We start from the raw sequence: 25,106 nt of genomic DNA on the forward strand, positions 1-25,106 counted from the left end.
TTGCCATGCGTGAAACATTTTAATTGGTTTAAGATCCCTTCATACGAAGTGCTGTTTGAAGAACACCTATATCCTCCTTGAATTACACGGGGTTCTAGTTCCAAAATGCAATCGCTTTAAATTCTACATCAAGTGTTAAGAGCAGCCCCCAGCTAATTTCAAGGTATTAAAACTGGCACCAGTAACGAGGCGGGAAATTTGTAATCGCGAAGAAAAGCTGCCAGGGAACCGCGCCGCCGAGACCGGTGCTCTGCGGACCTTTCTCGCCGGAAGAGGCGCCGGCCGGGGACCCCGGATCAGGGACTCCCCGTGGTGTCTAGGGCCGCACAGGCAAACTGTTCAAAGTCCCTCGAGAAAAGCATCCCGTAAAACCCGAACTGAGAGTCTTTCTGGCATGAAACCGTGAGGCTACCCTTGCGGGATACCCTCTTTGGCCGGGTTTTGTGTTGTCCAGTGGGAAACTGAGGCGAAGGCGGGCACCAGCCGTGTGGACAGAGGGAGGGGAGCCGGGCCGCACGACCGTCCGTGCCCGCACGTTCACGCGCATCTCACCTGACCTGCCTCCTACCTGTGACCCACCTCACCGCGTGGCTTTCGGCCGGTGTCGCTCCGCCGTCCCCGGGCAGGTGCGGGGTCACCTTTCGGAGCTCCACGCGCCGGCGGGCGTGAAGGACCGCCGATCGGAACACGGACCCACGGTGACCGTGCTGGGACGGGGCGCGACCCAGCATGGCTCTGAAAGGTAATCCTGCCTGCGGAGGCGATGGGCCAGCGGCGGCCTCGGCACCGCGGCTCCGAGCCCACACACGTTGCACGGAGCCGTTTGTACTGAAGGCGCGTCTGGAAGAACGTGTTCAAATTAAAAAGCCGCCACCTCGCTCGCCGCGAGGTCCCCTCCTTTCGGCGCTCGGGGTCGGCGCCGCGGTCGCGTTCCCGGCGCCCCCACGTTCAAACGCGGCACTTGTTTTTGCTCAGGTTCGGAGACGACTCCGTGTGGCCCACGGCAGCTGGCAGGGCGCAGCTAAGGTCTCCAGAGAGTTTTAAAACATCCCGGGCCCTCGCTGAGTGCATATAAAGCACATTCCGGTTTTTAAATAAAAGCATTTATTCAGTAACTACAAAACAAGTATGAAAGATGTGAAATCACGCAGCCAAAGTTCATCTGAAAGGCCGCCTTACAAATTAGATGACGCTACCTGGCCGTTTCACAAACACGCCTGAGCCCCGACTCTGCGGCCTCCGTGTGAATCCGCGTGCGGCGGCTCAGAAGGTGACGTGGTGCCGGATGTCGTTGATCTGCTTCACCATCTCTCGGATGTGCTCGCCCCTGGAAGACCGGAGGCCGTTTACAGGGACTCGGCAGGATGCAAACGGGTCATGCGCACCGGAAACGCTCCGCCGCAATTCCCGGTGCGCGGCTTCCGACGGGAGCGCGCCCGCCACCGCCACGCAGTCCCGCTTCCGCCCCCCACCCGTCCCCCGCGCTCCAGTGCCCGTGTGACCCCGGCTCCCGGGCCGGTGAGCGCGGGACACGCCGGCGCCCGGCAGCCCCGCGTCAGGCGAACGCACTTACTCTTCCCGCAGGACGGACTGGATGCACCTGCGCTGGTGGGCGCTCAGGGCGATGGTGGGCTTTTGAGGGCTCGGCACCTTCTCCATCTTCCGCTGCTGGTAGTCCTTCTTCATGGTCACCTGGAGTACCCAAGAGAACGCGCGTCGGGCCACGGTCCGCGCGTGCTCGCTGGTCCCGGGGGTGGGGGTGGGGGGGGCACGCCGGCCGCGCGCGCCCTCGCCCACCTGTTTGATGGCGTTGCCCAGGTGGCGGAGCTGCTCGGGGATCAGCTGCAGCTCCTTCTTCATGTCCCGCTCGCTGTCGGACAGGACGGGGAGCTGGGCGCGGAAGCTGTGCAGGACCGTCTGCATCCTGGAGGAGGCGGCGGTGGGCAGCTGGGCCACAACGGGGCGCCCCAGGCCCCGCCCCCAGCCGGGTGGCCTCTGACGGGGGCCCCGCCGTCCCCGTCCCCGTCCCCCCCCCCCCCGCGGCCAGGCAGCAGCCGTCGCGGGCCGTCTTCCCGAACCCCGATCGGGCGCGCGCTTAGTCACCACAGGGGGGCCCGGACGGCGCCACCCGCCGACCTGTTCGTGAGATCCTCCTGTTTCTCCTTGGCCTCCTCGTACTTGTCGGCCAAGCGCTCCGCCATCTCCCGGAGGCTTTTCCTAAGGGCAGAAAACCAAGGGTTCTGGGGTCCACCCCGACGGGGAAGCCGGCGCGCGGTCGCGCGTGTCAGCCACGCTCCCGCGTCCCCCGCGGCGCTCACCTCTCCTCCCGGCAGTAACTCAGGTCTCCCAGCTGTTTCTTCTTCTGGTCACACAATAGCCTGACCCTTCGAGAACAAGAGAAGCGAGGTGCGGTCGGAGGCCAGGCCGAGGCCGCGACCCGCCAGGGGCCCTGCGCCGCCACCCTACCTGCGCTGGATCTCCTCCTTGGCCAGGTCCTGCTTGAGGACGTACTGCTCCCGGAACACCTGCGTGGCCCGGCTGAGGAGCTGCAGGCTGTCTCCCGGCGGAGGGGCCGCGTCTCTGTCACATGACCTGTCAGCGGGGGTTTCCGCGCAGGGCTCAGGCCAGGGCGGCGCCGTCCCTCCTTTCCGGCCTTCCCGGCCTTCCCTGGCCCCTCGCCCCTCCCCCACCCGCCCACGCCGAACGGCGCCGCACGAGACAGCGGACTGACTACGCGACACACGGCGAGTATGAAAACGGGCGGGACCCGTTCCCCAGACCCACACGCCCCAAATCCCGTACTTCAGAAACGCCGGATTCGCAACGCTGCGCTGCAAAATGCTTCTGATGTGCTTTTCAAAGGAATCCGGGGTTTCGGCCAGAATGCGGAGGGGAGACTCTTCCGCTGCCTTGTCTTCCTGGGTGCAGAGCAGGGGAGGGGACACCGGATGGACCGTGCTTCTGCAAAATACAGAAGCGCGTCAGACGCCATCTCCCGCGGTGTCCTCTACGGCGAGGACCCCAGGGAAGCACGAGCCACGGCTCCCTGAGCCGTGAGAACACGGGAGGCGAGGGAGTGTTACTTGTGTGACAGGACGACACCGCGTGCTTTCTGCCCTGAAGAGTCACCTGGGGAAAGCTGTCCCTGTTCTACCAGGACCGACCTCTGACAAAGCATTTCTGCACTCCATCTTTCCAAAAAATAGTTTGGATTGACAAAAGCAACACAAAAACATAAATTCATCGGGGACTCTTTCTGCAAAGGACCGGAGTCACAAACAAAAATAAACGACTCGTTTCCTAGGTGTCACTTCGGATTTGGCCAGAAAACCGCTGTACATACTGGATTTGCTCTGTTGAACTTCATCCTAAAAATGAGATTCACTCGAATATTATATTCACAGCGGCGGTGGCGGGAGAGCAGACGCACCCGCGGGCGCCCGATGAGCATCCTTATGTCTGTGGGACGGGAGCTACTGTAAGGACACCTGGGTCCCCGGGGAGCTGGCGCATGTGTGGTTTTTCCCTTCGGGCTTAATGGTTTCATCCGAAGGGAGCCGGTGTGACGGGGCGTCACCGTGTTAGCAAATGTGTCGAGGTAAGAGGCAAAAAGGTGATTTTTTTCCCACCTTAGTCTTGCTCGTTTTCAGTCTTAGTAGAAAAAACACAAAATGGATGGTGAATTGTTTATCTTCCTTTCCAAGTGGCATAACTGTCAACCTTCAGAGATTGTGGGGATTCCTCCAAGGACGTCAAGCGGGGCTGGTGTTCTCAACGAGGCCTGTGCGCAGAAGCCCGTGCTCTGCGGGAGGGGGTCGCGTGCCCGACACTCCGGTGGCTCCTCGGGACTCCTGCTCCTGCGCTTGTGACCCATGGGTGACCTTCAGGGCCGCCCAACAGTAAGTGGTGCTTGTAGGTTCACGGGAGCTCCTCAAAGGGAAGGATCAGGAGGCCACTTTCAACGCCCCCCCCCCCCGCTGTGGAGTTCACATCCCCTGGTGTCGCTCCGAGGCCGGTGGAGACGGGAAACTAGGGGGCCAGAAGGCTGCGGGTCTACAGCCCCAGCGGATGTGTTCCGGCAACCTAGGCACGGTGTCACCTCCCCGGATAGAAGGGACGGTGCCGTCCCTGCGGGGGGCTCGGGCTACCCTGGAGCCTGGCACAGGGACGGCGTGGATGCCATTTCCACTAAGTCACGTGAACAGCAGAGTTTGGTATTTTACCACTTTTCCACACTGGGAAGCAAAGTTCCCGACTCTCTGCCTAAAATAAGTCCTTTCAGGCGTGGCAGCGACAGCAGAAACCTCCACCCCTCTCGCCTGCAGAGCGTGAATCCCACGTCTCCAAGTGGGAATGACAGGCTCGCTCCCCGCGCGGGTTCTACAGAGCGAATGAGAGCCGCGTGGGCACGAGGACGGACTTACAACAAAGGCCTGATGAGGCACTCGTAGCTGCTGGTGACACAGATCATCGTGGGCCCCAGGATGTCTGGGACGATCCAGAACCCTCGAATCGGTGCCGGCTGCCTGGAACGACACAGCCACAGCTGACTTACAGGGACGCGGGGACCCGGAAACCGAGTTAACAGCCCAGGGGCCATCTGGCTCGCCCAAACCCGGCGGTTCCCGCCAACTGACATGCGGCTCCCTGCCCGCCACCCGGGCCCTGCCGTCTGCCCCGCCGGCATCCAACCCCGCCGACCGCCACCCGGGCCCCGCCGGCACCCAACCCTGACCGCATGCCCAGCACCCGGGTCACATCGCTTCGCCTACCCTCTCCATCCCCGTCCCCGCCCGGCGGAGGAGGGCCGACCTGGGGACTCGCAGGGACAGCGTCCCAGGCCCTCAGATCTCCCCACTCCCCTGCCCTCGGGCGGCAGTGCTAGCGCAGCACCCCGCCCTGCAGCTCCTTCCACGGTGCCCTTTCACCTTTCTGGGGAGGTGAGGTTGGGGGGGGGGGGAGGACGGGACTCCGGGAGTTAAAAGTCTTTCCGGCTTGAGATCTGCACACGCAGGAGTGCACGCGGCATCCTGTGACTGCGAGCCAGGCCACTGTGGGGACGACGGCCCCCGTGTGACCTCCCGGCTCACAAGGTCCCCTCCCCCCAGTGGAAGCCAAGGCCGTCCCAGCCCTGACGGCGCTCACGGATTTCCTGTCTAGGGACCCGCTCCCAAGCGGCCCTTCGCGTTTACCTGCCGGAGGAGCGGATGGGAGTCGTCACCCACTTCACCCGTTCGCCTTCTGTTGCCAAGGCCGCCCTCCCCGGCCCCAGGGGTGCCCTCGCCGCAGTCCTCCGGGAGCCCCCGTGCTGCCGGTCCAGGCTCTCCCTCCTGCCGGGTCAGCCCCCGCCCCCCCTCGGCCCCGCTCCTCCGGCTGCCTCACCGTTGCTGAGCAAGGCCGCTGCAGACCCTCAGCCCTGCTCTCCTCCCTCTGCGCCCTCCCCCGGCCCGGCTCTCTGGCCGCCCCGCAGGAGCGTCCCCCTCCACCGGGCCACCCTGCAGGAAGGGACCCCTCCGCATGCCCCCCTCCACACCTTCCCTCTTCCCAGGTCCACCCTCCTCCTGTGGCCCAAATGTCCAGAGGGCACCACGCGGAGGCAGGTACCCCTGTAGACCCACGGCAGTCACTCTAGGTTCTTCCCTTTCCTCTGGTCACTGAACGTTTACTGTCCGTCGGTCCATAGAAACGGTATCGCAGACACGAGGCCAACAGCGCACCGTGACGCACGCAGTCCCGGGCTCTGCCCTGACCGACCGCACGTTCTCCAAACACAAACGGCGACCTTAACACGCGCTGGGCAGAGAAGGCCCCTCTGAAGACCGGACGGGAAGTTGGGGTCGCCACGCCCTCCAGGCAGAGTCGGACCGGTGGGCGACGAGGGCGGGTCCTCACCTGCAGGGCAGCGGCTTCGTACACAGGATGTGCTCCACGAAGCACTTCTGTTCCGCAGCGAGCTCCTGGAGGCTGTCCTTGTCCTCCTCATCTGCAAAGGCGCAGACACACACAAGTGACTGACGCGCAGACACAGGTCTGCAAGTTAAATGCAGCGAAGGCTTCGTCCCGGACCCCGTCCCGGGCCGCTGCTCCCCAAGCACGACGCCTTCCCGCCGCAGACACCTGCTTCCCACGGCGGGGCTCGGCTTCAGCCCGAGGGGAGTGCGTTTTCCTCGGTCGGCCGTGTGCCCCGAGGGGACACTCCCACCCCGTCCCTTCCTCGCCCACACAGGGCGTCTCACAACAGCTGCTCGGATGCAGTTCACAATGCACACAACCCATCGTTTAAAGGGTGGAATTCCGTGGGAGTTTAGTGCGTTTTAAGAACTGTACAAGCGTCGCCACGGAAACTTCAGAACCCCTCACTACCCAGAAGGAACCCTTGGCTCTGCCGCTGGCCTGGCCCCAGGCGGCCACCACCAATCCGCTTTGTCCCTGCGGAGCTGCCCACCCTGCACACGTCACGTAAATCGCATCACACGTGTCCTTGTCTGGGCCTGGCTGCCTCCACTCACTCAGCACGTTTTCGGGCCCATCCGTGTTGCACGATATGCCGTCGGATAGATGGCTGTGTACTCGGGGTGATCGTCTGGCTCTGAGGAGTAATGCTGCTGTGAACATTCGTTTACAAGTGTTCGTGTGGACGTACGTGCCCACTTCTCGTGGGTGTGCGCTGGGCAGAGGTCACGCCGTAACTGGAGGTTTGATCACCCGAGGAACCGCCACACCGTTTGCCCAAAGGGCTGGGACTTCTTACGTTTCCATAAACACCGCACCGACAACACTGGTTACTGTCATCTTTGCTTTTAGCTGCTTTAATGGGCATAAAGTGGTTTTGTGGCATCTTGTTTCACGACCAATGATGCTGAACGTTTTCGTGGGCCTATTAACTCTCTGTACCTCATCAAAGGAACAATCTCTATTCAACTCCTTTGTCCGTTTTTCAAATTGGCTCTTTAACTGAGTTCTAAGAGTTCTTTCACGTTCTAGACTCAAGTCCGTGACCGGACACGATTTGCAAATATTCACTCCCATTCCGAGGACTACCTTTGCACTCTTGTAATCGTGTTTTCTTCTGAGAGTTCTACAGGGTTAGGTATTATTTTCAGGTCTTTGATCCCTTTTGAGTCATTTTTGTTATGGTGTGAGGCAGGGGTCCAATTTCATTCTCGTGTGTGTACACACACCCTGGTCCCAGCACCGCATCTTAAAAAGACTCTTCTTTCCACGCTGATGTGTCCTGGCACCCTCGTGGAAACCAACTGGACTCCCGGTCCCATGCCGTCAACCTACACGTGTATGCTTGTGTCAGCATCACACTGGATTGGCGTACCTTCTGTAAGGAGCCTTGAAATAGGGAAGTGTGGGTCCTGCAACTTTGTTCTTGTGTGTCAAGACTGTTTGCGCTATTCTAGGTCTGTAGAATCCCAAATGAATTTTAGGGTCAGCCCGTCCATTTGTGCAAAGCTAGCTAGAATTCTGACAGGCTGGCACCGGATCTGCACATCGATCTGGGGAAGACTGCCATTTAACGGTATTAACTTTTCTGATCCACGAACATGGGAGGTTTATATCTTTCAGTTACGTTTTACAGTCTAACAAGTGTATGTTTTATACTCTCGTTAAAGTTAAGTCTTATTTTGTGTGTTTTGATGCTATTGCAACGGGATCATTTCCTTAATTTCCTTTTGGGTTACTACTAGTGCGCAGAAACAGAACCGATACTTGTACACTGCTCCTGGGTTCTGCAACCACTCTGGACTCACTTATTGGTATAGATCCTTTTCCAACGGGTGTCCTATGACTCACTATGTAAAAGATCGTGTTTTTAGAGAAGAGCGTTTTCGTTCTTCCTTTCTAATCCTGATGCCTTTTATTTCACTTTCTTGGCTAATTTCCTTGCCTGGCACCTCCATTACGTTGAATGCAAGCAGCAGGAGCAGTGTCCTCTTGGATCTTGAGGGGAATGTGTGGGAGGCAGACGTGTAAACAATTCAACTGGACATTCAGCTGAGGTTTCCAAGCAAAACCCTGGCCACGTGTCCTGGTTTCATTGGGCCAATCGCAGTAAAATGTCAGAAAAAATACAACTGGGTTTTTACAAAAACCCCAAAGATTTGATGAGTTAGGAAATTGTCCACCTATCTGAACGGCAAAAGATACTAAAATTAAGAGATTCACTGTTAGGACATCATGCTTTAGAGGAAAAAGCCACTGATGTACTCATACCTCAAAAAGAGCAAAAGGTCTAAACGTCCAGTCACACAAGGGCTCTCCGAAGAGATTAGGAGCGTGACTGATCCTGTGGCCACATGAGGAGAACCCAAAATAGAGACAGGATCCCCCCGGAAAGGCCTGTGGGTGAATGGACTTCTTGCGATATACACAAGGGGACCCAAAAAGGTTCTTCAGAATTTGTAGCCACATAAACGCTGCTTGCCTCAGACTGAAAGGGTCACGGAGATGATGAGAAAAGGCTGTTCCACCCCCAAAATTCTGCAGGCAGAAAGCTGGGTAATAAACCACTCTACCATCGGTAAGTGCTACCTTTCTGGAAAAGATGAAGGTTTACTCAGAGGGCAACAGTGCCAGCCCGGAGGACTATCGCCAAGCCTTGAAACCTACTAGAATTTGAGTTCTGAAACCGCGTAGGACCCGTGGTTGAGGTTTCCTTTCCATTTTCTCCCCTTCTGACCTGAAATGTCTGGAAATGATACGTATGCCTGTCCCACCACTGTGGTCTGGGAACAGAGAACTTGTTTTCTAGTTTCAAGCTCCAGGGAGAGGAATTCTCCCCCAGGATAGAGTCTTTACATATCTGAGCTGGATGACGTAGAAGATTCAGGTAGGACTGGGGACCCGTGAGCTCACGAGATTCAGAGGAGCCTCTGATGTCCGCGTTGCTGTAACGACGCTACGGTCGGTGTATTTGGCACGTGGGTCAGGTGTGACTCTTTGGAGGCCACGGGTTGCAACAGACTAGACAGAACAACGGACTCCCCAATGGGGCCTGTACCCAAATCCCCCGAACCTGTGAATCGTCAGGCCACAGGCAAAGAGGAAGAGAGGCCGCGGATGGAATGAGCGCTGCTCGTCGAGGTCTCAAAGATAGATTATTCTGGATTATCCGGGTGGGCCCGATGCTATGACAAGCTTCCTTAAGAGGGAAAGAGGGAAGCAGAAAAGCAGAGAAGGACTCTACTCGCCCCCGCGCCCCCTGCTAACTTCGCAGCCGGAGGAAGGGGACTCTGGGCAAGGGAAGGCCGGGGAGACTGGACAAGGCTAGGGATGCGGTCTCTCCCAGAGTCTCCAGAAAGGGAGGCCCTCCCAGCACCCCTAACCTAGAGAGCTGTGAGGTAATAAATCCGCACTGTTGCGGCCCGCTGAGTTCGCGGTGACTTCTCACAGCAGCAAAAGACAGCTAAGGAAAACACTTGGGCCCTTGCCCATCAAACACGGGGCTGGCTGTGGGTCTTCCGTAGATGCCCGAGCAGCCTGAGGAACTTGTCATTACTCGTTTGCTGAGTGTTGGGACCAAGAAAGGCTGCCTCTCCTTAGACGCCTCTTCTGTCTGCTGAGACGATGATGCAGCTTATGTCCTCTACTCATGCGGCGTCCTACGCTGATGGATTTCTGGATGTGAATCCAACCTCGCGTTCCCGGGATAAATCCCACGGAGTCCTGGGCCGCCGTCCTTTTTGTCCGTCACTGGATTCGGTTTGCAAGCGTTCTGTTGAGGATTTTTTGCATCTGTATTCGTGAGGGGTGTGTGTCTGCGGTTTCCTGTCCTTGCACACCTGTCTCATGTTGGTGTCGGGGGAGCAGTGACCTCCACGAGCGAGGCGGGGGGGTGCTTCCTCTCCCTTCTGCTTTTGGAAGAGCCTGTCGAGAACTGGTTTCTTTAAATGCGGAACTTTTAGAGCTCACTGTCCTGAGCTTATCTCTTCGGGTAGTTGATTGTTGTTTTGATCTCTTCACTGGTTATAGGTCTGTGCTCACGTACTGGTTTTTGAGTCGGTGTCGGTAGTCTGTCTTCCTAGGGACAAGTCCATCTCGCCTTGGGGCCCTATGTGGCGCGGAGCTGTTCACGGTTCCCCGTCATAACCTTGCACACCGTCACCGTAAGGTCAGCGGTAGCGTCTCCTTGTGGGGTTGGTCTCGCCAAAGGTCTGTCCGTCTTGTTGACGTTTTCCAGTGATAGTCTTTGGTTTCACTGATTTTCTCTATTATTTTTCTACTGCAAACGACTTTTTGACAGAATCTGGGAAACATACCAAAAGGCTCAGGGGACTCACCTGACCCGAGAAATTTGTGAAGCTTATGAATCCAAGTCAGCCCGACACTGTGGACGCCGGCTTCGTGAGTGCAGTGGTACCTCGAGGGACACTTGGGATCTGCAAACGGAGTCGCGAACGGAGTACAGGCCGCGTTAGAAAATGGGTCTTAGGCACCTACCCCGGCAGCCCGCAAACGCACCGGTCCACGAAGTGACAGAAGGTGACGGGACCTGCACGCGATGCTACTACAGCAGGGATCTGACGTTTTAAAACTGGAATTCAACTTTCAAATGTATTTGAAGTATTTTTCAAAGTCATGAACACAACCCAAACGTCACTTCTAAACCTTCACAGGAGAGTTCAGCAAAACACCACCACCGGCTACCTGTCCGTCCCCCTCAGCACACGCATTTATAGCTCTCGTTCTCAGGACAACACGGTGCCTGAGAAAGTCACGGCTCCGGACAACACCTGTGCCGGCATCACCGACCCACGCGAACCTGTGCAAGCAAGCGCACGAGCGTGTCAGAGGCCCGGCCGCGGGGCGAACTGTCGTCACGGTGCGTCCAGGCAGCTGGGAAATGCCAAGTCTTACTTGTCTTGATAACGCGGACTTACAGTCTTTACGTTCAAGTTTGGATACGATTCTCTTTTTTTCCCCTTAAGTAACCTTTACTCCCAACGCGGGGCTCGAACTCACAACCCTGAACCAAAAGTCCCATGCTCTTCCCATCAAGCCAGCCAGGCACCCCAAGTAAATTTTTTTCCTTGCTATAATTCTGTTTGACATTCACTCATTCATTCTAGAGGCGGCGAGAGGGAGCGAGCGCACACGCGAGAGCACTGGCAAGGAGGGCGATGTGGGAGGAAAGGGAGGAGGAGAGTCCCAAGCAGTCTCCAAGTTCAGCACAGAGCCCAACAGGGGGCTCGATCCCACGACCCTGGGATCATGACCTCAACCAAAATCAAGAGTCAGACGCTTAACTGACCGACCCACTCGGGCGCCCCGACAGTCCTTTATATTTGTACCAAGAAATACGAGGAACCGTTATGGAATTTTAATGAAAACTTCTATACTTCTCTTGACCCCTAGTATTAGCGAGACTACATGAGACTAAAAGATGAGTTCTGGACACTTTCCTTCTGAATATTTATCTCTGTGACTCAGTACTTCTAAAACATAAAGCGACCAAAACAAGATACAGAAATAATTTACACGCGAAAGCTAATTTAAGATGCAACTGTCATCCATAAACCCCTAAATGAAACTCCCTTCCTTCTAAGAGCCTCACTTTAACTTTGTGGTTCATAAATATCGTAAAGCAAATACTAGTTTTTCTTTTCTATTTTACACATCGGGGTTCTGAAAACAGCATTGTGCCACGAAGAGTTTTAAAACTCCTGGTCTATGGCGATCCTCTCTCTGAACAATAAAATATTAAAAAGTTTCCTTTTTTCTGCCCACACTTGCTGCTCGTTCAGGTTCAAATCCTCTCATTAGGTCTACTACTGTTTCCAACGACTTTTCAAGATGTGCCTGTGGTGCTGACATTAATAGAAAAACCTCAATACTGGGAAATAAGAGAAATCTGTTACAGAAAAAGGCAACGTTAGTAACTGAAGTAGGAATTTGCCAGGCGTCCCTGTCACATGGTGGTCATCCACTCATGTCAATAAAAATCCGGGCATGTTTCAATGATTGGAAGGTGCCCTAAATAAAAACACGAACAGGTCGGCTTATTAGTTTCACAGATGTGAAAATAATTAACTCTCATTAGAAGATAAAAATGCCTATGTTTAAGATTTCCCAAAGAGGGGCGCCGGGGTGGGTCAGTGGGTTAAGTGTCGGACATCTGCTCAGGTCATGGTCTCCCAGTTGGTGAGCTTGAGCCCCGCGTCGGGCTCTGTGCTGACAGCTGGAGCCTGTCTGGGATTTTCTCTCTGCCCCTATCCCACTTGCGCACGTATGTGCTCGCTCTCTCTCAAAATAAAAAAAAAAAAAAGATTTCCCAAAGACATTATGTACCTTCATAAGGAAACCAGTGAATTTGTCGCCTATGTCACTGGGTCTCGGTCTCCTCAGCCCTAAAGCGAAGTTCAGAGACCACACAGACTACACCTCTGTGGATACGGCTCCGCGAGACACGCTCGGTGAGCTCCCTACGCCGGTCTGCTGCGCAGGAACTACGACTCCTGACTGTGCCGTACCAGGCGCACAGCTGGACCACCTCCAGGCAGAGGCGAGCCCCCCTCTCTCTGCACCGGGCCCAGGAAACCGACAGGAGGCTCCGAGGCGTGGTGGGAGGGCACAGGGTCACAGGGTCTCATGTCAGAGGAACCCCAGAGGTCATCGGATGTCACCCCTACCGCTTCCAGATGAGAAAACGGACAGCAGGGGGGCTGACCGAATGCCTGACGTCGTCACAACTATGAGCGAAGCCCAGCACGCGCCAGGCTCCTTCCACTCAGCCCCGCGGCGTCTCAACAACACGGGCTTCCGCCGACTCAGCATCTACTCAAAAGCTCCCCGGACGAACAGAGGTAAGTTGCCGGAAAGATACCAACCCAGGTAAGTTAAAATAAAATGAAAAGATAAAAAGGACAACATTCAAACTGGTTCTGGGGCTAACAAGACTCCGTAATGTGCTCTAAAGCGAAGAAAGAGGCTTTAGAGCGCCATCTTAATGTGAGCGTGTTATCGTTTGGTTTTTAAAGTTCGTTTTAAAGTTTATTTGCATACGTTTAAGTAGTTGAACCACGAAGCCAACTTTTGAGTGGACCGGGAAGAGTTCACTATTCTGACTCCAGGGGGATCCAGACCACAGACCACAGACCACGATCTTAAAATGTGGGAAGCACACCCAGCCTTTCCTGGACCCAAGTGCAGTGCGGTGACTGAAGCCACAGAACGCGGCTGGCTTTGCACAGCTGGGCCCCAAACCAAGGTGCCCGGGAATGGCCTGTGACCGTCTCCGTGGAAACAGGACGGGACAGGAGTAAACTCCACCAGTACATTACCTCTGTGAAGTCTGATGGGACAAGAGAAGTCAGAATCAAAGGGGTCATCCTCTCCGGACGCCAGCTTCAGGGCGAGCTCCAGCTCCACGCACTCGAACACGTACAGGGAGGGGACGAGGTCGGCCCTGGGGTCCCAGGACGTCTCCGACTGTAAGAGAACCGGCAGTTTCAGGCTTCACGCTCGTATGAAAATGCACACGGTTCGGAACAGAAGAAATTTCTCCTGAATTCCACCCCTTTCACCAGGGCCTTAATGTTCTCAAAAGAGGGAAAAAAGGCCTCCCTCCTTTTGGAAGGTCGTGAATTGAGTTGAGAAGAGCCAGTTTAGCGATTCGTGGGTTCTCTGTATCTGTCATTGAGGTCACTGAAGCCTGCCACTCCGAGCGTGGACAGAGCACGTGGGCGCCTTCTAACGTCTCGCCACGTGGACTTTTAGGTGGGCTTCACCTAACGCTAGGTGTCTGATTTCCAAACGACACAGAGGTGCCAGACGTAAAGGAAAATCCTAGCGTCCTGAGCGTTCTCGCCGGCCCGGGAACCACACGCGGCGCCGGAGACGCGAACGCAGACACGGGCCTGGCTCACCGTCTGCTCGTCTTCCTCCTCCCCTTCCAGCACGACGCAGTGGTACAGCATGCCCGACTCCGTGGCGATCACCAGGATGTTGGGGACGCAGGGTAAGCAGAGGATAGCACAGGCGTCATAGCCGTAGTTGTCCTCTGCCGCGGGGTGCATGGGCAGCGGGCCTAGCAGCTTCCCGACGGTCCCGGGGCTGAGGGAAGAGGGAAAACATACCCGGACAGGCTGACGGAAGACAACCACGCCGCCGCGACCCCTTTTCTGCAGCTGCCGGGCCCCAACTGAAAACACAGTGCCACGGGGGCACCTGGATGCCTCAGTCGGTTGGGTGTCTGACTCTTGATTTTGGCTCAGGTCGTGATCTTGAGGTTCGTAGGACTGAGCCCCACATCGGGCTCTAGGCTGACAGTGCAAAGCCTGCTTGGGATCCCCTCTCTCTCCCTCCCCCTCCTCCACTTTCTCAGAGGTAGACACAGAAAAAAGAGAGAGAAAGAGAGAGAGAGAGAGAAAAGAAAGAGAAAAGAAAAGAAAGGAAAAGAGAAAAGAAAAGAAAAGAAAAGAAAAGAAACGAAACGAAACGAAACGAAACGAAACCAGAAGCTTTAAGAAAAAACAGAAACAGAAAATTCCATGGCACCGGTACTCCTGATGTCTCCACGTCTCACTCTCCCCTGGACTTCTGTCTCCCTGGTGCCTCTCAACTGGAGGTAACTTTGTGCGCAAGGGGACGCTGACAACGTCTGAAGACATTTCTGGTTGTCACGACCAGGGAGGCGGGGGCGGGAGGGTGCTTACTGGTGTCCAGAGCAGAGATGCGGCTCAACACTGCCCCGCCCCCCAGGATGCCTCCGCAGCAGTCGCTCAGCGCAGAGTCCCCGGGGCAGGGGCCCAGAGGCCGTGCCCCCTGCTCACTCTAGCTCCAGCCTCCCTCACCCCAGCGAGGCCGCGCTCCTGCAAGGGCCAGAGGAGAGCTCCCAGCTGCTAAGTCCACGGGCCACCAACCCGACGTGCTGCTGCATTTACTGTGGGCTCCCAGCTGCCTCCCGCATCCTTCACGCGTGCACTCCGGTCTCCTGGCTCTCCTCGGGCCCCTCCGGACACCCCTCTCTCACTTCTGGCTCGAAAATACTGGCGCTCCCCAGCATCTTGTTACAAGCCCTCTTGGCTTCACAGCACACACTCACGCGAGGGCACACCGAGCCACGCCTGGCCGGAACTACTACGGACAGCCTGTACTTTCTCCCAAAACGGAACTGCTCTTCGGGGCCTCGGACCCAGTATTTAACTGGATTAGAGCTACAGTGACTGGGTGCTGGGTGACACCCCCAGGAACCGGTGATGTCGGTCAAACTCACGTTTGTCCAGAATTACAAGACCACGTGCTAAGTTCGACAATGCGAGAACGAACCAGGTATAGAGAGAGTGAGGTAAGAAAGGCGTCAAACACAAGTAAGCCCGGGGGCGTGGAGAAGGTTGAACATGTGACTCTGGATTTTGGCTCAGGTCACAATCCCAAGGTTCGTCAGGCTCTGTGCTGACAGTGTGGACCCTGCTGGGGATTCTCCCTCTCTCCCTCCCTCTCTGCCCCTCGTCTGCTTGCTCTCTCTCAAAATAAACGAATAAACATTAAAAAAAAAAAAAAAGATCAATGGGAAAGTATATTCTGGGAAGGGGTGGTGAACCTTCCAAGCTAAGGAGCAGCTCTGGAAAGTTCTGGAAGCATGAACGACAAGGACCGGCAGGAAGGAGACTTGGCTTTCTAAGACAACAGAAGACAAGTCAGCAGGCCACATCAAGGCCCTCAGAGCCTCCCTGCCGGGCGACAGCGTCAGCAGAGGTTCATGTGAAGAGGGACAGAGCTTCACTTTCCTAAGATCAGTCTGACAGTAGTGAGGGGGTGACACTGAGGGAACTGAGATGGGGTTCAGGGCAGCGACCGAAGGGGACGAGGGTCTGGGCAGGAGATGAGGGTCCGAGGCAAGGACAGCAGGACGGAGAAGGGGGTTGGCGCTCAGGGAGTTTTCGTGGTTAAGGGCAACAGAATGTGGGGCTGGGCTGGACCCGAGAGGCTGCGGAAGGCGACCAGGTGATGAGATTTGGATAGGTGGGTGCCGGTCGCGGGCGGAGGGAGGCGACAGCGTTACCACGACGGCCAACTCCGAGCAGGGGATGTTCAGGTGGAGGCGGATGCGGCTGAGAGGGAGTCCCCGCCCGCGGCAACCGCGGAGGTCCCCGGTCTCCCCTTTGTGATTCTGCTCCCGCAGGGACCCAGCGGATCCCTCGGCCTGAGCTCGGATGCCAGGGGCCACCCTCCTCCCCCCAGCTCACCCCTCCCTCTTGCAGCGCCTGAGGCCTAGGACTCACACCTGCCGCTGGGGGGGGGGGGGGCCTGACTTCATAGGGGGCCAGACGACTCATAAATGAATCAAGTCCGTTATCCTCTGGCCTCACGCCTTTCGGGTTACAAATGGGCCCAGGATCCTCACCCTCTCCTGCCTGCGACTGTCACCCGGACTGGTGATCCTCTCTGTCTGGTCCCCTAGTTCCAAATGTCCACGGACCGTTTCCACTTTATGAGCCCACTACCCTGTCCAACTGACCACCTGTAATAACAACCCCACTAGCCGCCCCTCCTGACCCCAGTTTTGTCTTCACGGCTCACCCCCTAACCCGACCGGGAATGGAGTCTTACGGACCCTTCCTCCGTAGGAAGCGTGTCCGCTTCTGCCCCTGCTTCGGAACGGCCCCCGTTCCGATCCCGTAGACGGTCACCTAACGTCTGCAGCAGCGTCTCTAAATGTCTCTCTGCCCCAGAGAGGGTCTCTCTGTCCCTAACCGTCTGCTTTGTCCTTCTGTTTAGAAACCATCACTGGCTTCCCACCACCCTATTCCTACAGAAAAGACCCCACGTTCCCCAATTTCCCCCCGGGCAGATACTTCCGGCTTTACCACGTAACGCTCCGCAGCCGAAACCACGGCTCCAGCCACGAGAGCCTGACCACTGAGCCGCGAGAGACACACGCCCTGGGGACTAAAGCAGTCATGCCCTTCCCTGACCTTCGGTTAATCCTCATTAGAGGTCAGTCCCTGTCCACGAAAACCTCCCCGACTTCTTCAGTCGCGGCACGCTCTCCTTCCTCTGGGTCCTCCCGCCTGTGCACCGTGCGTGGTCTGGGGACTCACAACCAGGGCGCAGGTCCCCACCACTAGCTGCCCTCTCAGTGCCTGGCTCACACGAGATGCAGGACACTTTTGTGCTTTAGACTTCGTGAAAACAAATCCAGTCTTCGGTGATTATCTAAGAACGTTACAGAACCGACCCAAATAATACGAGGCAACCAAAGGTTACACGGTCTGTACGCATCTTTCCCCAAGATATGCAAAGCAAGCATCAAGAGGCTGCCACACGTCGAGAGACGGGACACCCACCCACGGACCCCAGTCTGGCCGGGCCGGTCCACGAGGGGCATCCGTGGATGGCACCCCCCCACTCACCTGTGAACCAGACTGACGTACGTGAGGAAGGTCTCTCCGTTCTCGTACAAGATGTACAGCGGGTACCCCACTATGTCACCTTTGCCTTTCTGTCCAAACATGGTCTTCGGGACCGCTGACAATGGCCCGAAGTCAAACGCCACCGCTGTCTCGCCCAGAGACGCAGTGTATGCCCTTCTGAAAAGACATTTAAAAACCGATGGGTCAAAAACAAGAATGAAAACGAAACGTCTGCTAACAGGAGATGGGGATGGGGTTTGCACTCGACGGAGGACACAAAATAGAGCACAATTAAACGACAGAAACACGAAATTATACCCCGTTTCCTCTTAGTTTAAGCATATAGACACGCAGACAGGACAGATACACGCACACACAGAGAGACAGGAAGCAAACGCTGAGCAGAGGGACACGTTCACTCCACAAGTATCTCCTTCGCATCGGCCCCACGCCCCGGGCCCCACGCTGTTACGGGGTGCTGGGGACCCACCAGTGACTTCAACCAAGGCCCCGCCCTCCAGGGACACACGCAGGGCACACGCAGAAAGGAACACGCAGCACAAAGCCAGAAAATGACATTGTCAAGAAAAATGAAGTTGGGGAGGGGGGCTGCCTCGGGCTGGGCTGCCTGGGAAGGACCCTGACGCGGTGATGTCTGAGCACGGATTCAAAGGAAGGAGGGGAGGCGTCAGCGGCCACATGGGCAGGGGGTGCATGTTGTCTGAGGAATGAACAGCGAGGAGGCCGAGCTCAGAACCGGGACACAGAGGGAGAAAGAAACTGGAGGGGACATCCTGTGGGTTGCGGTCAAGAATAAAGCAGAATGAAGGGCGCCTGGGGGGCTCAGTCGGTTCAGCGTCCGACTTCGGCTCAGGTCGTGATCTCACAGTTCGTGAATTCAAGCCCCACTTAGGGCTCTGTGCTGACAGCTCAGGGCCTGGAGCCCGCTTCAGATTCTGTGTCTCCGTCTCTCTCTGTCCCTCCTCTACTTGTGCTCTTTCTCTCCCTCAAAAATAAGTAAACGTTGAAAAAAAAAAAAAAGAATAGGATGGAATGACCTGCTTTATACCCAAAGTGTCACTCTGGCTGCCACGTCAAGGAGAAACTATAGGAGATGACAAAGATTTCTTTTCCTTAATATTTTTCTGTAGGTTTCCCCAATTTTCTACAATAAACACATGTTATCTTTATCATCAAGAAAAACAAATGACGAAACACGCGACTTCGTATTTTAAAGTTCGGTATGACGGGTTATCCGAGGAGACTCCAGTTCAATACAGGGTTACTAAGTGCGGGTAGAACGAACTTATATGGTTGGAGGAGCAATGTCACTTTGTTGTGCTGCAACCACCACGCGTGAGTTTACCGCGTGGAAAGGTATATGGTGTCAGGAGGCAGGGAAAAAAAATGAGGAAGCCCCAAATCAGAACAAAAGAACAGCCTGCGTTCAACTAATGACCAGGACAACGAAGGGACAACAGACATGGAAGTCAGAGAGACTTCAAGTGACCCCTGGCCGTCAAAAGTTACCAGGAGCTTAATAAATGCAGGCGTGTTCCCCATGATGACAGCAGGTGTTGATGAGTGAGTGCCAACCCCGTGCCAGGACCCAGGCTACGCACTTTTATGCATCACCTCGTCCATCCCGTACGGCGATCCTAGTAGAAAGTGCCGTGATTCTACTTTATATTCACGGAACACGGTCATGGACACGAGGCTTGGGGCCGCTGAACGGCCGGCGTGCGCCACAGTGAACACACGGCAGGGCGGAGATCAGAACCCGGGGCCTGGAGCTCGGAACAAGTGCGCGGGCAGGGAAGGTGCCCGACCCCAGGGGTGGGGGGGACCTGCCGAGTCCCGGAGGCCGGTACCTGCCACGCGGGGGTGGAAACTTTAATTTAAGAAGCGACTGCCCGACACTGACATCACTGAGCTGAAACGCTCACCCTGAGACTCTCCCGGAGAGTGAAATCGGCCCCAGGTCAGCAGCACCCTGGGACTGGGCGCCAGCGCGGGCTCTCCACGTTCCCAAACGTTAAGATCCAATAAACGTAAGTTCACAGCCCGAGATCAGCAATCACGGGGCGAGGCGGGGACTGTGGGTCAGGGGCAAGGGCAGTACAGATCTAGACCCCCGCTGCCCCCGCCCCACCGCGCTGTTCACACACCAAAGAGCTACGTGGGAAGCAGTCAGAGGACGAAGAGTTGGGAAAACAGGAATAAACACGACTACTAGAGACGACCGCCACGGAGACGTGGAAAGAACCAAATGGAACTTCTAAAAATACAGCTACTGGGGCGCCTGGGTGGCGCAGTCGGTTGGGCGTCCGACTTCAGCCAGGTCACAATCTCGCGGTCCGTGAGTTCGAGTCCCGCATCAGGCTCTGGGCTGATGGCTCGGAACCTGGAGCCTGTTTCCGATTCTGTGTCTCCCTCTCTCTCTGCCCCTCCCCTGTTCATGCTCTGTCTCTGTCTGTCCCATAAATAAATAAAAACGTTGAAAAAAAAATTAAAAAAAAAAAAAAATACAGCTACTAAAAGCGTCACTCTACGTGCACAGGCTGTGGGCGGTCCTGTGTGGTCATCACCAGAAAGACTGGTCAGGAGGCCAGAGGGACGGGGTTTGTGAGTTCCAAGGGTGACCGCTGGTGGTCGGGGAGCCTGGAGCGTGCCCCTGTGGGGGGTGAGGGGGGCGGTCGCCGGAGTCAGAAGGGCTCCCTCTTCCTCTCCAGGTTCTGGGTGTACATGGTCTGGGAGGCGGGCTGCCCGACACTCTGACCTTGAACCTCTGCCATGGCATAACTTATCGCCTCTGTCAGGACACAGGAGGGAGCCCGTGCCAGGCAGTCATTCTAGAACCTTCTCAAGAAGGGAGCAGCTGGCAGCGATAGTGACCCTCAGCCACTCTGTCCTGCCACCCACTTCTGCTCACTCCTCAGGTCCCCGGCAGTGTGGTCACCACTGGAAAACCTTATAATCTCTGTTAAAACTGCACTTACGAGCCCAATAAACGAACTATTTTGTGACACAAATAAACTCACCCTTTATTGAGTATCAGGCTCTCCTCTTCCGCTTCTGAAAGCACAATGACCTTGATGGGTGTCTGAGGCTCACGGAGAGAGTAGATCCTGGTGAACAGAAGAGCACACAGCCCGCACTTAAAATTCTTTTTTTTTTTTTTTAACAACGTTCAAAGTTTTGAGAGAGAGACGGAGTGCGCATGCAGAGTGGGGGAGGGGCCGAGAGAGACAAAATCCCAAGCAGGTTCCCCATCCTCCCAGAGCCGGACTCGGGGCTCGGTCCCAACTGAGCCCCCGGGTGCCCCAAAACTCTTTCATCTCAAAAGCGCCCTTCTCCTCCATCTGATCGCTGCCGGAGAATCTTCCTACCGGTTTTTACAACCATTTCTCTGCCAAAGGGCGTGCTCGCACTGACAAAGCAGCCCGCTTCGCCTGTGTCCGTGGGCCCTGCACAAACACCCTCTCTCGCCCCCGAAGCCCTATGAGCCCGCCGCACCCCGTCACGGGTCTGGATCTACCCCCGAGTCCGCAGGCACACTCACCTCGTCCCGGCGTCCCCCCAACCGCCCCAAGTGCACCAGCACCCCCGCGCGTGCACCCCGACTCTGCAGCCACATCCCGCCGCCCCCTGTACGCCCACCGGGCGCAGAGGGAGGGACGCCCGGCCCCCAACTACCCGCGTTGCTGGACGAGACGCAGCACCACGTCGTCCCTACTTTCTCAAGCAGAGCATAAAACCGGAAATGCTTTCTGTAAATTTTTTTTGCCAAGATCATTTTAACCTAAAATAACAAAGTCAACGACACACGTGGCTACGGTTAAAAGGAGAATTTTCAAAAGGCCAATAACATCGTTATCAGAAATCTAACACCCCTTATAAAGCCCGTGTGGAGTCAATCACTTACCTCGTCCGTCCACCCTCAGAAGTTTTAAACTCCGTTTGCTCCGTTACCAGCGAAATACCATTTAATAGACGTTTTCAACAAAAACCTGATGCAACCGACCACGCACGCACGGTGGTCTTCCTGGCTGCCCGCGCGCACTCCTGACCTCAAGGCGCTAATACCCGATGGGACGCGTGAGAAGGGAAGGCAGCGGAAGGGAGCGTCGAGGGGCGTCGTGTTGCCCCGAAGCCGTCCACAGGCTCCAGAGGTCAACAGGGGGAGGGAAGTGACCGGTGCCCCGTACTTATTTATTTTTTACAAGTTCGTTTATTGTGAGGGAGAGTGCGTTCACGCACGAGCAGGGGAGAGGCGGAGAGGCAGAGAGAGAGAGAGAGAGCGAGCGAGCAAGCCAAGCGGACTCCACACTCAGTGCAGAGCCCGACGTGGGGCTCAAAGTCACGAACCATGAGGTCACGACCTGAGCCAGACACTTGACAGACTAAGACGCCCGGGCTCCCCCAACACCCCGTATTTTAAAAAGAACCTCAACAGTTGGGACCAGACACCTCCTTCCGGGCGTCACACGAGAAAGGCCTCGGCCACACCCCGGCCCCCAGCCGGTTTCCCAGCCCACGTGACAGGAAGACCAGGAGCCCGTCGGTGTTCAGGACGAGCTCTGTGAAGGGAGGGCGGCCCCTCCTGCTTTCCAAGGCAGACGGGTGGGCAGGGCGACACTCAGCCAGACTTAGAGGTGCCTGTACGTAGCAACGGGAGACTCGTGTCTCCCGTTTTGGCTGAATGCCAGACGTGCTGCGGGAGCCACAGGCCACCAGGTCGGGGAATTCCCGGCTGAAGCTGACACCTCACATCCCAGGGCTGGTGGCACGGGAGTACTATACGGTATCTACTTCCTACAAGGAAATTTCTAGGGCCGGGCCGGAACAGCGTCAGGACTATGGTGCAGGTGCTCAGTTCCCTGTGGCCCTTGGGGGGCAGAGGAAAGGACCCTGGCAGGTCCCATGACTCCACAGGAAAGAGCACAATGGTTACGCTGAGGGTGCAGGAGACAGCACGTGTGTGTACGCCCCACCGTGAGAGCGAGCCCAGGGCACTCCCGCTCCCAGAGCGCCTCCGTCACCAGTGGCCCGAGGCTAAGTGCCGCCCGGGCCAGGCGGGGGCGGGAGTGGGGGGGGGGTGCACACACCTGCACGGAGCCTACCACGTCAGCGGAGGTCACTGGTGGCAGACAGGACCAAACGGGGACCGGGGTCAGGCCCACCCCCTTTACAGACAGCTGTCTCCCTCAGCTGTCCCATTCTCCCTACCCCCACTACCGAGGAGCTGGACCCAGAGGAAGCAGGAGGCAGCCCCTCCTCACACATCGCCCCCACCTCAGGGTGCGGGCACAGAAACAAGAGCCAGAGCAGACAAGGCCCTCCCCACCCAGTCTGGGCCACGACACGCTGCTGATGTGGACCGAACATCAGAGTTTTAAACTGGACAGACCAAGTTTTGCTAACTACAAGTGACCGGAAAGCTCTGAGGTCTAAGAGGCCAGAAAGGGATCAACCATTCAGCAGGGAAGGAAAGGCTGATGAGGCACAGCTGAAAACGGTGATTAGGAAAAATGAAGCCGGAGGGACCCATCAGCTGGGTCTCCCCAGTAAATGTTTCACATGAGGCAGATCCAGAAAGTTAACTGGGAACGTTATAGAAATCTCTGGAAGCCTGGGGCATGTGATCGTAGAGTTCAAACCCCGGAGGGGCGTTTAGAAGCTGTCAGATCGAACCTGCTCGTTTTACAAGATTGGAAACTGAGGCTCCCCTAAAAAGAATTTCGGATCTCGAAGACGGAGGCGGTGTTGGGACAAGAATTCAGATCTCTCAACTCCCACTTGTATTCTTTTCCCGATGGTACACGACCTCCAAGATGACACGTTGAGAGGGGACGTACCAGCAGACCGGTAAAGGAGACGGACGGGACGAGCCAAGACAGAGCGGCAGTGGCTCCAGCACGCAGGGGAGGGCGTTCAGACGACCTGCCTGCACACTGGTCACAAGGGCCACGAGGCAGAGCCGTCAGCCGTCCCGGGACCCGTTCAGCGGAGCCCCAGCTGTCAGCCAACGAGCGGAAAGAGAATCTCCCCTCGCAAAGCTCCGAGAGAGAAACAGGGCGTACCTGATCACGTTGTCCGAGGTCAGCAGCACGACGTGGGGGTCCAGCAGCTCACTCGGGTACCAGGCGGCGTGCTTCAGAGTCAGGGAGGCCGAGCTGGTGAAGAACCTCTCGGCGACAGGCGTGGTGCTAAAGCGAGGACAACAGCTCCCTAAAACGTTCTGCAGCACGTGAATGGAAACCTACAGGGAAATCTATCTTACTACCGCTTGGTCCTTTCTGTCAAATTTCTCTCAACTCTTGCTGAGAGCAAAGCATCTATTCAGTCAATATCAGTAAGACCCGAAATAAAAAGATTTTCTAAAGTACAGAGTGTTTTCTAAAAATGACCTTATCCGTGATCTTAGGTGTCACGTCTTACTTGACCCCTGCAGGAGCCCTGTGAGAAACTGCTCGGGAACTACCATCACTGTTGCGGAAGTGAGGAAATGGATTTAGAAAGCGGACGTTTTACAGGGACCGGGTCTCTGCGCCGTGGAGCTAAAGGGGGGTTTCTAGCTTGCATTCTTTTCTACAAATCTGAGTCAGACTCTCGCTTGTCTGGATTTGTTGAAAAACACAAGACACCAAAACTAAACTCAGTCAAACTACCAGCAAACGGTCTGACTCCCAGACACTAGCTGCTTTCGACACGTCATGCTGCTTCTACCTACTTGAAAACGGAACCCCGATTAGACAGCGCTTTGACAGTTCGGGCAGAAGAAACGTGACCTTACATATAGCACAGACGCGACGGCAGGCAGCCAAGGCGCAGACCAGCTGGAACACCGCGATGTTCGATCCGTGGCACAGAAAATGCACCTTAACCACCACGGGGCTCGAACAACTGTCCGCGCGTACGACAGAAGACACAGACAAACGTTCCGTGGACGTAGGACTTACCTACAATTCACTGTTAGTTTTCCGCCTTCGAATTCAGAATTCTTCCCCCATCTTTTGGGCAGCTCTAACACCGTAAGTCCTTTCATTCCTATGAGTGCCACATGCTGCTGCGTGGGACTTAACAGGACTTGATAGATTTCAAACAGGGGCGGATTTATGCAAAGCAACCTCTGGAAATTAAAAGCAAACTGGTCAAAATAGCTCGTGTCCAGGTAAACACACGTGGCAGGTGCTTGGGAGCACAACAGTTACCCTATACTACACTACAGCTGTGCACCACAACTAATGCAGGACTTGCCGTAGGACAATGAAGCAGCCTGGATAACGGCTAACACTTGGGCCGTTAACTGATGGAAGATTTTTTATTTTTTTTTCTTCAACGTTTTTATTTATTTTTGGGACAGAGAGAGACAGAGCATGAACGGGGGAGGGGCAGAGAGAGAGGGAGACACAGCATCGGAAACAGGCTCCAGGCTCCGAGCCATCAGCCCAGAGCCGGACGCGGGGCTCGAACTCACGGACCGCGAGATCGTGACCTGGCTGAAGTCGGACGCTTAACCGACTGCGCCACCCAGGCGCCCCATGATGGAAGATTTTTAACCACTGAGACTGGAATGTTACAAGGAACGCACCACATTTCCCTACCCTGCGAAATAAATACTCTGCATAATTTCCCTTTTCTTAAAAAAAATTTTTTTTAATGTTCATTTTTGAGAGAGAGAGGGAGGGAGGGAGGCGGAGGAGGGGCAGAGACACAGAATCCGAAGCAGAGTCCAGGCTC

At 56.1% G+C, this 25,106-nt stretch overlaps 2 protein-coding genes across 2 annotated transcripts in view; one reads left to right on the forward strand and one right to left on the reverse strand.

Annotated features, from left to right (window-relative positions):
• Positions 1-25,106, reverse strand: part of NUP88 (nucleoporin 88) — a 26,585-nt gene continuing 1,479 nt past the window's right edge. Inside the window, exons 2-17 of the mRNA XM_040453500.1 lie at positions 24,326-24,495; positions 23,447-23,572; positions 20,405-20,491; positions 17,364-17,540; positions 13,875-14,061; positions 13,290-13,437; positions 10,290-10,388; positions 5,893-5,983; positions 4,425-4,526; positions 2,803-2,961; positions 2,467-2,592; positions 2,319-2,384; positions 2,137-2,217; positions 1,798-1,924; positions 1,574-1,692; positions 1-1,327 (exon numbers count right to left, since the gene is read on the reverse strand). Coding sequence (XP_040309434.1) covers positions 1,264-1,327; positions 1,574-1,692; positions 1,798-1,924; positions 2,137-2,217; positions 2,319-2,384; positions 2,467-2,592; positions 2,803-2,961; positions 4,425-4,526; positions 5,893-5,983; positions 10,290-10,388; positions 13,290-13,437; positions 13,875-14,061; positions 17,364-17,540; positions 20,405-20,491; positions 23,447-23,572; positions 24,326-24,495 — 1,929 coding nt within the window. The 3' untranslated portion in view covers positions 1-1,263. The remainder of the gene's footprint in view (positions 1,328-1,573; positions 1,693-1,797; positions 1,925-2,136; positions 2,218-2,318; positions 2,385-2,466; positions 2,593-2,802; positions 2,962-4,424; positions 4,527-5,892; positions 5,984-10,289; positions 10,389-13,289; positions 13,438-13,874; positions 14,062-17,363; positions 17,541-20,404; positions 20,492-23,446; positions 23,573-24,325; positions 24,496-25,106) is intronic.
• Positions 12,195-17,369, forward strand: LOC121016071 (uncharacterized). Its single transcript, XM_040453501.1, has 2 exons — positions 12,195-12,812; positions 16,729-17,369. Exons 1-2 carry the CDS (start codon positions 12,329-12,331, stop codon positions 17,076-17,078), a joined length of 834 nt encoding a protein of 277 aa, XP_040309435.1. The 5' UTR covers positions 12,195-12,328; the 3' UTR covers positions 17,079-17,369.

This window comes from Herpailurus yagouaroundi, unplaced genomic scaffold, assembly GCF_014898765.1.
Source record: "Herpailurus yagouaroundi ecotype Mexico unplaced genomic scaffold, PumYag 208, whole genome shotgun sequence".
Taxonomy (NCBI): domain Eukaryota; kingdom Metazoa; phylum Chordata; class Mammalia; order Carnivora; family Felidae; genus Herpailurus; species Herpailurus yagouaroundi.

What these genes read in the sequence shown, in the direction of transcription:
- LOC121016071 (XM_040453501.1), top strand. Translation starts at nt 12,329, where the DNA reads ATGTCACTGGGTCTCGGTCTCCTCAGCCCTAAAGCGAAGTTCAGAGAC. An exon ending in AGCTCCCCGGACGAACAGAG is followed by an intron (nt 12,813 to 16,728) that starts GTAAGTTGCCGG and finishes CCTTCTGTTTAG; the next exon opens with AAACCATCACTGGCTTCCCA.